Consider the following 13,934-nt stretch of genomic DNA (forward strand, 5'->3'; position numbering starts at 1 on the left):
CTAATTGCTTGCCCTGTCTCCACCGGTTCCTCTTCTTCCTCCTACTCCCCGAATAGACCCCAAATCTCTGCTGCTTTCCCATACCTTCAATCATCACCTCTGTGTAGATGATGCTTAAAATGATTACATCTCCAGCTCTAACTCCTCAATTGAGATCCAGTCCCGCATATCCAAGATTCATTACTTGAGCCCGAAACCTTGGAGTTGAACTCTTATGTCCTCCTACTTCCTTCTATCAATGGGTTCCACCTCAGATTTTACAGCACACCCCCATCCCCCTGCCAAATGTCTTTCCATCCATGTCTCTCTTCCACTTTTGCCACATGATAGTTCCTGTCCTTACACTTGGCTTACTGAAGTGGCCTTCCAGTGGCTCTTTGCTTCTTCTTTTTTTTTTTTTTTTAAGATTTTATTATTTATTTTTCAACAGAGACAGCGAGAGCGGGAACACAAGCAGGGGGAGTGGGAGAGGGAGAAGCAGGCTTCCCGCGGAGCAGGGAGCCTGATGTGGGACTCGATCCCAGGACCCTGGGGTCATGACCTGAGCTGAAGGCAGACGCTTAACGACTGAGCCACCCAGGCGCCCTGGCTCTTTGCTTCTATTTGCATCCAGTTGCTCTTCTTCAGCATATCCAGCACAGTAACACTGGATTCACTTTTATAAAAATATGCTGATTATATCATCCACGGGATCAGAAATCTTCAGTGATTCACTCTTGCTTTATAATGAAGTTTAAGCAAGGATTCAAAGTCTTCCACAACTTGATTCCAACCAACTTCCCACTGTGTTTCCTAATACTCCCTAAGTTCTCAACAAATTGAACTCCTTACCCTTCCCGACACCTGGAGCTCTCTTATTGCTGTGGATTTGTTCATTCTTTCTATTTTAAGTCTCCTTTCATCAAAAGTTTTTGCATTTATAAGACCCAGCTCAAATACCAAATAGATGAATAACTACAACATGAAGTACTATATGCTTCATGTCACTGGAGTACAAAATAATGTAGGAATAAGGTGGGAAGAGTTTATTTCTACTTCTAGATTACTTAAGTCTTTTAAGAAAGTGTCCAATTGTCATTTTTACATATGAAAACATAATACCTTGCATATAATAGTTTACTAGATCTCTGTATGGTATCCACGTTCAAGAGACACCAATATGAAGGTGTGTGTGTGTAATCCTGTGAATATCCATTTATCCTTTTTCATAAGAAGGTATCTCCTACTCCCTAACAAGATTACAAGTTTGTTTTGATGACAAAGACTTGATTTTCAAAACCATTCTGATTGTCTGATACCCCATAGACAGCCATTAACATTGGCATTTGTTCAACTCACAGTTACTACTGTGCATGTACTGTGTAACAGGCATCTTGCTGGATGCTTCCAAAGATGAATGAAGGCACAGCCTCCTCCTAAGAAATTAAATTCTATGGTCTTAAAAAAATTAATGAAGCTATGGAGTACGTGTGTGAGGGGGTTAGGGAATAGCATTTTGACTTCTGTTTTCCCCTTGTTCAAATGTAATTTTTGCTCCATTTATGACCACTTAAATTGAGCTTTAAAGGATATTTGCTTCCACTGGTAAGAACAGGACGTCATGCTCAGTCATAATCTCAATATTGTGCAAGATGTGTGTTGATCCCTTGGCACCATCCTCTCCAATGGCCATGGCAAATAACTCCACCTTCAGTTCAGTCTGCAAACCAGCTGCCACCTATAGGACACAAGGTGGCTTTAGAATCAGATATATCTGAGTTCAAATCTTGGTTGTAACCTGAATTTGGGCTAGTTACACTCTCTAATCTTATTTTCTCATCTATATGTTTGGCACTCATGAATGAGTGCTGTTATGGCATCTGGAAGGGTTACTGTGTAGATTAGTTAGGTAGAGTTCCATTGAGCAAATGGGACCCAGGACAAACTGTTGAAGGAGAAAACCAGATACTATTTAGGAAGAAAATGTCAGTGTACTGGTGGTGAACTGCAGGCAAACTTTTACAATGCCCATAGTTGTGCTATTTCTTGGATGTCAGCAGTGAGTTTCTATGGGCATCCTTGCAGATAAAGGTAAATTTAAACCAAGAGAGTACCTGAGCCCCCAACTTCCCTGCCCTGCCCCTTGCTTTATAGTGTTCCTAATGGAGGACCTCTGATGTGACAAAGCCAGCAGAGGGAGACAGAATGAGTTTAAGTGCCAAACTGCTTAGGTCTGAAAGCTACGTGGAAGAGGTCTGGACCGACAAAGAAGAAACCCGATATCTAATGAAGAAGAAACACAGCAAGGAATGGGCTTCTTGCCTTGTTCCTTGAAGAGAACACTGGCCAGGAAAGAAAGAGCTGTTTGTGTTCCTAAGCTGCCTCTCCAGGAGGTAGGTTAAAAAGCAGACTTGAGAACAATTATCTGGAAAAAATACATCAGAAACCACCACATGGAAAGCAATTGGATGCAAATATGTTTTTTTTTCTTCAGTATATTCTATAAAAATAATAGAACTGAAAAATGTTTCAACTTCTTCAACAATGTGCTTGTGAAGGTCGGCTTACTGGAGGGTATCTAACGCTCCTCCTCTCAGGACCAGGCCCTTTGCCCTGGAGCCCAACAATGAGGGCAGGGCTGGGATGATGTCACTCTGCCCGAGGCAGCTGGCATCCTGCCAACCACTCAGGTCTACCCGGACTCTGGGCATATTCATTCAGTTTGGCAACTAAGCAAGCTGAATAGTGGTTAGACTTACATATGAAGAAGTCTGTAGATTATATTTTTGCAGAGCCAAAACTGTCAAAAAGAAAAAAAGTAATAACAAAACAAAACAAAACAAAAAACCCTAACATAGAGAGTGAGCTTCAAAGATACACACTGGGTTTTTAGTACCTACAAAGGTTGATCCAACAGTCATTTTTGACTTTTGGCATTGCCCCCACTTTAAATGAAAAAAGTTTGCTAACTTCTCAGAACAATGGAAGAAGAGCTCGCTTTGATTTTTGCTTTTGCTTTATGTTGCGAAGTTTCTGGAATCTTGACACAGTACCATGATGAAATGTGACAGAGAGGTACTCATGAATCGGTGGATCTCACCCCAAAGTATATTTCTGTTTGGCACTGCAGCCCGCAAACTACTGTTCTATAGACCATAAGATATAAGGGCTGGAAACGGACTAAGAAATTATCGGGTCCAAGCAACTTCTTTTGCAGATGAGGAAAGCAAGGTGCAGAGGGTTAATTAACCAACAACATCACTGAGCTGCTGGTGGCACAGTCATAACAAGAGGCCAACTGATTCTGCACCCTATCAAATGGACCTTTCTGGGTCAACATACAATTGTGGATGTTTTAAGGTCTTGGGACTCAGTGAACACCACGTGCTGGTTATGGAAGTGGATGCCCTTGCTTGGTATTCCCATGAGACTGTGTGTTCCTGTCTGTGATGAACAAGCATGTGTCTACCAGATGTCCTCACTTCATTCTGTCACTTAGTCATACATCACAAGTCCCCACTATGTGTGCAGCTCTGGGAGCAACTTATATATGTCTACCCATTTTTTAACCCCCCCCGTCCCCTGTTCCTATCCGTGGTATTCAAAGTTTGTTGAATGAAATGGAAGGAATGTTAAGATGATGCACTGACCAAGAAATAGATGTTAAGATTTACAAGTGTGATTTTATTATGTTTTATATGTTATTTTATATATTTTGTCTATTTATATATTTGTAAACTTTTGTTTCCTTGATACTACATTTCTGAAATTATAATTTTAAGCAAGTGGCAATACACAGATTTTTTTATTAAACACCCCATTTTGGGGAATGTAGCAAATGAAATTAGAATAGGTTGACATTTTAAAATTGGTATTTTCAGAGCTCTTTGGAGAAATGAGGCAGCTGATGACTTTAATATACTACTATTTCTCAGAATGTCATTAAATAATATTCTCTGGCAAATAGCAAAATAACAAACCAAATTTATATAAAATACAAAAAATAGAATATTTATTTTTCCAAGAGATTGTTTTCATTTTGCAGAAGAATTTATTACAGGATACTTTTAGGTAATCAGCTTTCCAAGTGCATGTCAAATCATATTTAATTCTTAAAAAGGTATTTTTCATGCAACTGTGCATAACTGTAGTATTGGGACAAATGAGTGAACTTCAGAAAAGTTTCCATAGCTGGAAGTTTAACTATTTATGCAAAGGATCTGTCTCACAGCTATTACATGCAATACACAATGTCAAGCCACACGGCGTACCCATACCAGGCATCTTTTGCTTATGATACTAGAAAAGTTAGATTTACACATGATTTAAACTGAATGCGTAGAATGACTTAAAAAGCCCACTTCCCTGGAAACACACACACATTCACATGCGCACACACACGGACACACACAACAGCGCATAGGACTTACAGGCCCGGGTTTGTAAGTCACTTTCAGTCCTGTGCTGGGTGGGGGCTGCTTCACTCTAAACCTACCAGGCAAAAAGATGGGAATAAATGCATGCCATAAGGAATAAGCAATGAATAAACCGGGATGTTATAAAATCAGGAAGGTGTTAATATTTGCTACAAAGGAGCAGGGGGTCCATACCATTAGGAGAACAACCTAATCATCACTTGGGAGAAGAATCTGGGGCCCATTTCACAACTGCCTTTCCAACAACAGTTTTCATCAGCGTCAAACAGACTCCAACCCCAGTTTCAACCCTTGGTTATTGGATGCTGCTGAGCTGCTCTGGCTCGGGCAGACTGTCATGAATGTTTGGCTTCTGTGTGTGTTGCAGCGTGGCCACCAGCATGAACACTGAGGCTGACTGCCAGCTCATTAAGCTGAAGAATAAAGGCTCTTTTGGAAAGCTCTGGAGCATGGGAGCCAGGCTTGCTCTGTCGTGGTATGGCGCTTGCATGTTTGGACAGAAGAGAAACAGAAAAGGCTCAGAGAATGTTGGAGAACTCGAAAAGCCCCGTGCTCACACGTGGGGCCTTATTGATCTCTTTCCCTTCCTGTGGTTTGTGGGTTCTGCCTGAAGGTTAAAGACCTGGAGTAAATTAAAATGCCAGGGAAAGCCTACCTCCACGTTGACCTCAATCCTGCTCCTTCTACCAGCAACTCTGCTGTGTGTGCTGTAGCGGCTGAATTTAACAAGCCGAGGAGTGAAATCTCGAAAGCTAAAATTCTATACTGAGTAGACAGGATCTGCGCGGATGAGTTTTATTAGTTTGAAGTTGATTCTCTATTTTTCCCCACCCACTCTGTTGGCAGCAACCTAAAAAGCCAATAATGTCTGATCTGGTGGCCTGGTTTTGTCTGAGGAACCAAACATAATTCCTGAAGCTGGGTATTTGCCTCAACTAAAATGGGATGTGGATCTTTTCAACTGGATGCCTCTGTAGCTTTGTTCCATCTGATTTCTAGTCTTGAGCCCAGAATCATAAACTGGAAGGACTTGCCACTTACACTGAGCATAACTCTGCAATTGAAATAAACATTTATTCCACTTTTTAGGTGGGGGGAACCCACATTACACCCAAGTTTAATGCAAAATAGAATAGGGGAGCTTTTGTAATTGGGAGTTGTCCTGTATAGACATAGAATATATTGACCCAATGGGAAGGACTGAACTCCCATAGGAAGCAGTGACCACAGCTTTGCTGATCAAGCTCTGTGCCACAAAGAGGTCCACAGAAGACCTGAGATCCAGCCTTGCTCTAGCCTACAAGACCTTAAAACATGTTACTCTGATCCTTTGTAATAGTCTCTAAGGTCTGTCTCTACAAGTTCCACAATTCTATTGATCTGGAAACGAAGGACTCTTTTTCTTGTCACTGAATGCCAGATACAGAGTATTTTCAACTGGGAGGACAGGTTGTCAGTTATGGTCAAGTCAGATCTTCAGAGGCAAAAGGGCCCTAATGACTCAGGTGATTTTTTTTCCCCTTTTTGCCCCAATTATGCAGAAATAAGGTAATGAAAATCACTTTTGGATCAGAGAGGGCAAACAGATGTCAGCCGGTATTACAGTTGGTGGTGGATTTGAGAAATAGACTTTCAGGTTTTGTGCATTAGTTCCCGTAACACTTGCACAACTCCCCCCTCACTCTTTGCTACTGTAGATCAGTCCTGAGTTGCTTCTGCCAAAGTATGAATAATGATTAATGGGAGGGCCAAGAAGTGCCCACCACATAGTTGAGGCTTGATAAACACTGAGCTGATGAAGAATGAATGAATGAATGAGTAAATGATGAATGAATGATGTGAAGATTCAGGAGTCAAGATATAATTAGAGTTCAGTTCAAATAAACATTCACTGATGGAGGCAGCTGAAGACAAATCCCAGCCTAGGAGAAGGGGACCTGAGCAGACTTTTGGTGCCTTGGCCTCACCTGCAGAAGTCCACTCCCACGTTCTTGAGCTTTACGGTGGTGGCATAGGTGTGTCCCTCTTTAAGCACTCCAAACTTCACTGAGGGTGGGAGAAGGTGGAATCCAAAAGGGGATGAATTCACATTGTTAATGGCAGCGGACGCAACAGAGGATGTTTTCACTCTTCCTCCAACCAAGTCTCGCACCTTTGCATTAAGGAAACAGTAATCAAATAAAAATCGATTTCTACGTTGTGTTCCCAAGATAAGAAAAGGGCTCAAATGCCAGAGGAAAATAACTGCTTTGCCGTGGGAGGAAATGAGCTTTAACAGTCTTATGTAATCCTTACAAGAGCTCTGTAGGGAGGTATTTTAGGTTTTGCTGTAAGGATAGAGAAGCCCAGTTTCAGAGAATTTGAAAGACATCATTTGCTCAACTGGTAAGTGGTGGAGTAAAGTTTCAAACTTGAGTTTGTCCGATTCTAAACTTTATGCTCTTGGCGCCAGTGATTATCAAACTTCAGCTTCCATCAGAATCACCTGGGAGGCTGGTTAAGACCCAAATTGCTGACTCCACCCCCAGAGTTTTTCAATCAGTAAATCTGGGTTGGGGCCCATGAATTTGCATTTGTAATAAGTTTCCAGGCACTTCTAATGCTGCTGGTCGGGAAATCACTTTGTGAACCGCTGCCCTATGCCCTTGTTATTCCCCAGATCAGCAGCACAGAGCTCACCTGGGAGCTTGTTGGACCTGCAGGCTCTCAGGCCCCAGTCACTCAGAATCTGCATGCTAACAAGATCCCCAGGTACTCCTATCACATTGTCAGTTACGGACATTGCAATAAGTTCTGTGGTGGCCATGAACACGGAGTGCCATGCAAGCCTCGGAGGCTGACTCTCAAAACTGGATTGGTTGGCTCAAGGCAGGATTCCCAGCATAGAGGCGAGGGAATCTTAATCTTAGAGGCCCTGAAGAAGGAAGGAGCTTGGTGCTTTGGAGAACTAAGAGAAACCCACAATGGCTGAAGTGAGTATGGGGTATAATGAGGGTAGAGAAGCAAACAAGGCTTGTCGTGATGTTGTCATTTGGATTTGACCCTAAGAGTCATGAGAAGGGTGGCCAATGATCCCCTTAAGCCCAGTAGTGTGCTGGTAACCAGGCTCTTTGCAAAGAACAATTGATCAGTAGCATTTGCTGATTTCCATGGTGCAAGAACCCCCAGCAGGCTGATTTCAAGCTACCAATGGCTTAAGAGCTGGCTCAGCCTTAACTCATCTCTGTGTGACCTGAATGCCTTCATGGGGAGGTGATCTCGCATGTACAGTGAATAGCAGTTACCCAACTGCTGGAAATCAGCAACTTCAACGAGTCAGGATTACATAAAATGCCGGCTGGCTCTGGGAACTTGGTTCCCATATCTGGTTTACCTTGGTGAGAGGTTGAGACTTGGGCTTGGAACTCAGCAAGTAGTGCGGCAACCTCACTTTCTCTTTCCTTGCTTGTCCTGCAACATCCTGCAGCAGTGACTGGGTTGGAATTTTCACAGGCGCACAGGATTCTGGGTCTGTTAGAAAGTTTAAATTACGCCACATGGACATTTTATTCAAAGACATCTGAGGTCCTACCAGAGTTTATGAGAACATAAACCAACTTGGGAAATGTTTCTCCTTTTCTTTTTAAAGAACTTATTCAAAGGAATAAAGGTTTTTTTTTTTTTTTTAATCAATTCTAGTGTTGCATCTTTACATTTTACAAAGAGATTTTACCTAACATCAATTCTCACAACACCCCTGTGAGATGGGCAGGGCAGACGCTTATTAGCATCATCTTTTTAAATAGAGAAAAGTCAAATTCTGAGAAGCTGAGTGACCAGATCTCCCCAGGGTTCTTTCCATTAAATCAACAAGGTACAACCCAATAACACTGACTCTGAAAGATCTCTTAAAAACAATGGGAGAGAAATCATAAGTTTTTTTGGTTCAACTCCTACATTTATACTTCTAAAAAGTGGCTTAGTAATTACAGATAAATTAAGCCAGGGAGTTAAATCCTCAGATCACTGAACTTGGCAAAGGAGTGAGCAAAAGTAGGTAATTTACATAGCTGCAGCTGTATGCATTTCTCCAAATATCCAGGAGGTTGAAACAAAAATAGTATTTTAAATCATCATATTTAAATATCTTTTCACACATTCAAATCATCAAGAGAGGGAAGGCAAGGAAACAAATATTCTAGTGTCCACCAACTGCAGGCAAGCACCGCACATGTTTTTACATACAGCATCTTAATCCTCATAAAATCCTACGAGGTGAGGGCGATGGTAATTATAATTATTGTACATTCAACACTCTCGCCATTGCCCACCTCTACCCCCAACTCCTACCACACATACTTCTGGTGCCACCACATCTCTGGCCCCAGCCTTCAAGATGGCACAGGACTCATGTACAGCCAATGCAGGCCCTTCACCAGGATATTCCCACAGAAGGCAATGGGGATAATCCCAACTTGCCTACTGAGTTATGGATCTGGAAGAATCAAAATCTTGGACCTCTATTGTCATGGCCTTGCCACATGGACATAGTCTGTTCTTTCCAGGAGAGGACAAACTGAACAGGGACAAGTAGGGTCGGGGCAAGATGGAGGCGGGAGGGGGGGAAACCCAGAGAGAGGGGCAATCAGACAAAAAGACACCCCAGAAAAGCCAGAGCACCTGGATCCAGTCATCCCTGGGCTGGCACCATATCCACTACTCTGTGGTTTGCTTTTGAGCCCCAAGAAATGTCCCCCCACTTTTCTGTTCAGTGAGTTTGAGTTTGAGTTCACTCAGTTACAAATCAAAGCGTCCAAACAAATAATAGTATCTCTCTTTTTCTTTTCTTTCTTTCTTTTTTTTTTTTTAACAAACAAGGAAACTGAAGTTAAAGAACTTGTCCAAGAAACTAAAAGAAGTGGCAGGGCTGGAATGTGTGCCTACGTGAGTCAGGCTCCACCAGGAATGTGCTCCTACTAGGGTGAGATAACAGAAAACCTATATACTGGTTTCCACCCCTGGTTCCTAGCACGGAACTCCTAAAACCCTGGGAATTTCCTAGATGATAAGAGTGCTAGGAACATCTTTTGTTCTAATATTTGGTCTTTGACCCAGGTTCCTGACACGGAGCTCTTAAATGTGTTGGACTTTCCTGGGTGATCGCAGTGTCTTTTGATCTGATGAGGCTACTTTTGGTGGGCTCCTGGATGGTTTCAAGATGGGGCTATTTACCAGGAAGACCAAACCATGATTAGAAGCTTGGAACTGCCAGTCCCACCTTCATCCTCTGGGAAGGAGAGAGGAGATGGAGATTGAGTTAGTGATTGATCATGCCTGTGTGGTGAATCCGCCATAAAAATCCCCACAGTGCGGGGTTCAGAGAGCTTCTGGGTTGGTGAACACATCCATGTGCCTTGAGGGTTTGCACCCCAACTCCACAGGGAGAGAAGCTTGTGTGCTGGACCCTTCCAGACCTCACCCTATGTACCTCTTCATCTGGCTCTTCATCTGTGCCCTTTATCACATCCCTTATATAATAATATATGAGTTCTACCAAATTGTAAAACCCTAGAAGGGGGTCCTGGGAACTCCAATTTATAGCTGTCTGGTCAGAAGCACAGGTGATAGCCTGGACTTGTGACTGGCATCTGAAGTTGGGGGACAGACTTATGGGACTGAGCCCTTAACCTGGAAGGTCTGCACTAACTGTGGTTAGTGTCAAAATTGAAGTAAATTGTAGGACACCCAGTTGGTGTCGTGGAATTCCTTGGTGTGGGAAACCCTCCCCCCCCCACATCTGGTCACAGAAACGTTCTATATGAATAGTGAGTTTTTCCTAGACAACTACCCCAGTGTATCCCAAACTCATCCATGCATCATAAAGCTCCTGGGCTATTTCTAGAAAAATAGAGATTCCCAGGACACTTGCCAGATGACCCCTATTGCAGACCAAAACAATCAAAATCTCTGGTGAGGGAGCTCAGTGAGCAGTTTTTTAATGTATTTTATTCTCTTTGGTCACCATTTCCGACATATGCAACCACTCTAATGGCTTGACGTGTCTTTTTGTTTGTATGCCTTACCATATGCATATTACTGTTTTATGTGAATGCATTTTACCAGTCTAATGGGTTCTAATTAATCGCTCATACTGTTGTTATTAATAGTAAATACTGATACCGCATTTATCACGTGCCAGGCACTACTCTAAAAAAGCATCTTACAGATACTCATTTAATCCTGACAATGCCGTGATGTATATACCATCATTTCCCCCTTTACAGAAGAGGAAACGGGAAGAGACAGAGGGGTTAGAGAGTGTGCCCAAAGTTACACATCTCTTCTCGAAGGAGCCAGGTAGAGCCTGGAGTCTTAGCTCTGCTCCGTACCATGCTGCCTCCCATAATACAGATGCATGATCACCCCACTGACTGAGCTGCCCCTGGGCTTCAGCAGGGATTGAAAGAGGGGAGAGGAGTACTAGAGGGTATTGAAGCAGCTGATACAGAGGTACTTTAATATTTGAATTGGGATGGTCCTTTAGTGGTATCATCTGAATATGACATCAGGGCCTGACCCTCCCTGAATCAGAAGCTGTCATGGCTCCCCATTTCTACGCTGAGGCAGACTATAGTATCTATTCACAAAAATTTTTTCCCCTTCCTCTCAGGGCATGGCTTTATTTGCTTCCTCTCTGAGCATGTCTTCCCTGCAGGTGGAGCCTATTTCTCTGCCCCGCTGACATTGAGCTCCGCTACAGGACTTGAGCTGACCAGTGAGAGTATGGGTGAGGGGCAGGGGGCCAGCTCCAAGCAGAGGCTGTGCGGGGCAGTGCGCATTTCCACTCACCTCTCTTGAGCTTCGCCCCTCTGCCCTGGGAGCAGCTAGTCCCGGGGGATGGCAGCTCCTTTCATTTGGGAGCTCGGACACCCCCACATTTCACCTGCAGCCGTTGGAGTGCTGGTAAAAGTTTAACAACTGCTTCTCTGGAGAAAAACTGCTCTGGTTTGGACACTTTGCACATTTGCAGTATTTGCTGATTGCTTGCCTGGCTGACTCAAGCTCTCAGTGTGATGTCACCGAGTGTGGATTTGGGACGGGAGGTGCACACTCAGATCTCAGGGGCCTCGTGGGGCCCCCAGTGTGTCCGACCTGAAGCCTGGAACAGAGGGTCCCACACCCACCCCCAAACTCCAAACCCTTAAAATGCTTGTTTTAAACCGCTATGGGGTTTATACAATTTTATTGCAGCAAATGCCAAGTACATTTTTATTTTACAAAATCCAGTCCTCCTCTATCTGACTCTACTGATGACCAAACAAGAACCACTGAACTATTTATGCTAGTTTCCAGTTCATTTCTACCTTCAGGGTTTGGAACACATTACCCCCCTGCCCCCCGCTTTTTTTTTTTTTTTTTTTTTGGTATAAAATATTCTTTCCTTCTTCCTACATCCAGAGGGCAGCATAATAAAATATAGAAATTGAGGAGTCCAAATCCTCATTTTCTTGCCCTCCCAGATTTGCTGTATGATTTTAGATGTTGCTTGACTTCCTCTAGGCTTCAGTTTCCTCAAGTAAAATGAGGGTTTTCTCAGTGATCCAATCTTAAATCTTAAAACCTCTGAAATCCAATCTCTTCTAGGCTAGCTCTCCCAGAGAGCTTTCCCCCACTCTCTTCCTATTCTGAACTTCCTTAAACTGTATTGTTTAAATCAAAATGTAATTTACTACTTTCAGCGAGTTGCATTATTTTCTCTCATTTCAGAATCTCCGAGCCTAGGGGTGCGATAGGTGTCCTCGTTTCAAAGACTTTTTCTCCTTCTTCAAAAACTCCTGTTTCTCAGAAGCTCATGCTATCAGACTGTATTCCCTATGCCGTCCCCATGTACCTGTCATCTGCTGACCTCTCAATCGTTCTCTGGATTCCCTGGAGATCTTGATACCCTGGATGGACTTCCAGTTCACCTCTCGGTGACATCACCTGGACAACCCACTCAGCACCCTGCACTTCTCCACCCAGAAACTCCCATGGTAGAATCTCGACTTCACCCACACCAATAATGTTACCGTTTTCAGAATCTGTTCCTGCTTTCCTCTCTAGGTAAAGACCTCCTCATCTTCTAGCTCATTACTCCATGGTATCTAGCACACAACATTTGACCTCGCTGACACCTCTAATCAACTGACACTGTCACCTGAAACAATTTGTCACCCCTTCCTGCTTTGCTTCCCTGTTTCTCTGGAATGGACTTTCTATTCCATTGTTATACCCACTCCTCTGCCATCAGACTCACTCATCTGCCGCATACCAAACATGCAAACCCACCTGCCAGTGTACCCATATTCCTTCTCCTCTCTCCTGTCACTATGGATGAGGTGGCCCTACTTATATCCAAGGTCATCCCACTCAGGGATTGCCCCAAATGTCATATCCTCTCACCTTCTATAGAACTTTGCTCTCCTACAAGTAGGCTTCCTCCTCCTGCGTTGTAAGTTCTCTCTCGCTATTGGATTATTGCTTGCAAATCAACATCCTCCCGTACATCTAATTTTTTTACATCTCTCCCTTGGTCACGCATCTGCCGCCAGCTGCAATGCCATTTCTCTCTTCTTTTCAGCAAATCTCCTGGGGGAAGCTATGCATTCCTGCTGCCGGTTCTTCTTCAGCTCTTCCATACATAGCCCACAGCCCACTTCAGTTGGCTTCAGGCTCCTCCATGTCCTGAGAGTGCTCTTGCCAAAATCACCAGCCGTCTCCATTTTACCCAGTCCTGTGGGTATTCCACATCTCACTGGGCCTCCCAGGGCCCTTTGCTTTTCATGCTCCTGTTTTTCTCCTACCTCACTGGCTTCTTCTCAGTAGCCTTTTGTGGCCCCTCTTCCACCTGATTTTTACATTCTACAGTTTGCCTTAGGGCCATGGTTCTCAAAGTGTGATCCTATACCAGCAACATTGGCATCACCTGAAACTTGTTACAATGACACATTCTCAGCCTGGTGACTGGTCACGCGGTACATACCCTGGGAACATTCCTCAGCCACACATCCAGTGGACCAGCAAGTCCCGTTGGCTCTACCTCCAGAATATACGGTTCCAGTTAATTTGCTTCCCACCTTCTCTGCCTCCACTGCCCTGGTCAGGTCTCGGCCGGGGCTCACGTGTCCTGCCTCGGTGGCTTCCTCCCCCACCACTGTTTCTACCTGTCCGCTCCCCCTTTCCTCACCATGAGCTATTATCCACACAGCTACTGGGATGATCTTGTAAAAATAGAAATTAGTGATGTACCTACCCTATTCAAAATCTTCCAGCAGTGCTTGACTACAAACTACACTTAGTCTAAAACCCAAAGCTCCTTATGCGGTATCACCGTCTTATCTCTACCCCTCCCTCTGACCTCACCTTCCTTTGCTTCTTCCTTTGTTCATTTTCTTCTAGCTCTATGCCCATTTTTCTGCTTCTTCTCCCCTAAGGGTCTTCATACTTGCTGTTCCCACTACTTGCACCATTCCCCTCCCCCAGTGGGGAACCCAGCATGGC

At 43.8% G+C, this 13,934-nt stretch overlaps 1 protein-coding gene across 11 annotated transcripts in view; it reads right to left on the minus strand.

Annotated features, from left to right (window-relative positions):
• Nucleotides 1–13,934, minus strand: part of SPAG17 (sperm associated antigen 17) — a 237,836-nt gene that overhangs the window by 20,335 nt on the left and 203,567 nt on the right. For 8 of the 11 annotated variants that reach the window (XM_027609149.2, XM_027609136.2, XM_035727150.1 and 5 more), the window contains 4 exons: nucleotides 7,789–7,925; nucleotides 6,383–6,567; nucleotides 4,410–4,470; nucleotides 1,573–1,717 (listed from right to left, as the gene is read on the minus strand). In XM_027609149.2, the coding sequence (XP_027464950.2) occupies nucleotides 1,573–1,717; nucleotides 4,410–4,470; nucleotides 6,383–6,567; nucleotides 7,789–7,925 (528 nt within the window). Of the gene's footprint in view, nucleotides 1–1,572; nucleotides 1,718–4,409; nucleotides 4,471–6,382; nucleotides 6,568–7,788; nucleotides 7,926–13,034; nucleotides 13,168–13,934 lie in introns of those variants that run through there. The other 3 variants (XM_027609156.2, XR_003522719.2, XM_027609175.2) reach the window with 3 other exon arrangements.

The sequence above is a fragment of the Zalophus californianus genome, chromosome 4 (assembly GCF_009762305.2).
Source record: "Zalophus californianus isolate mZalCal1 chromosome 4, mZalCal1.pri.v2, whole genome shotgun sequence".
Lineage (NCBI taxonomy): Eukaryota > Metazoa > Chordata > Mammalia > Carnivora > Otariidae > Zalophus > Zalophus californianus.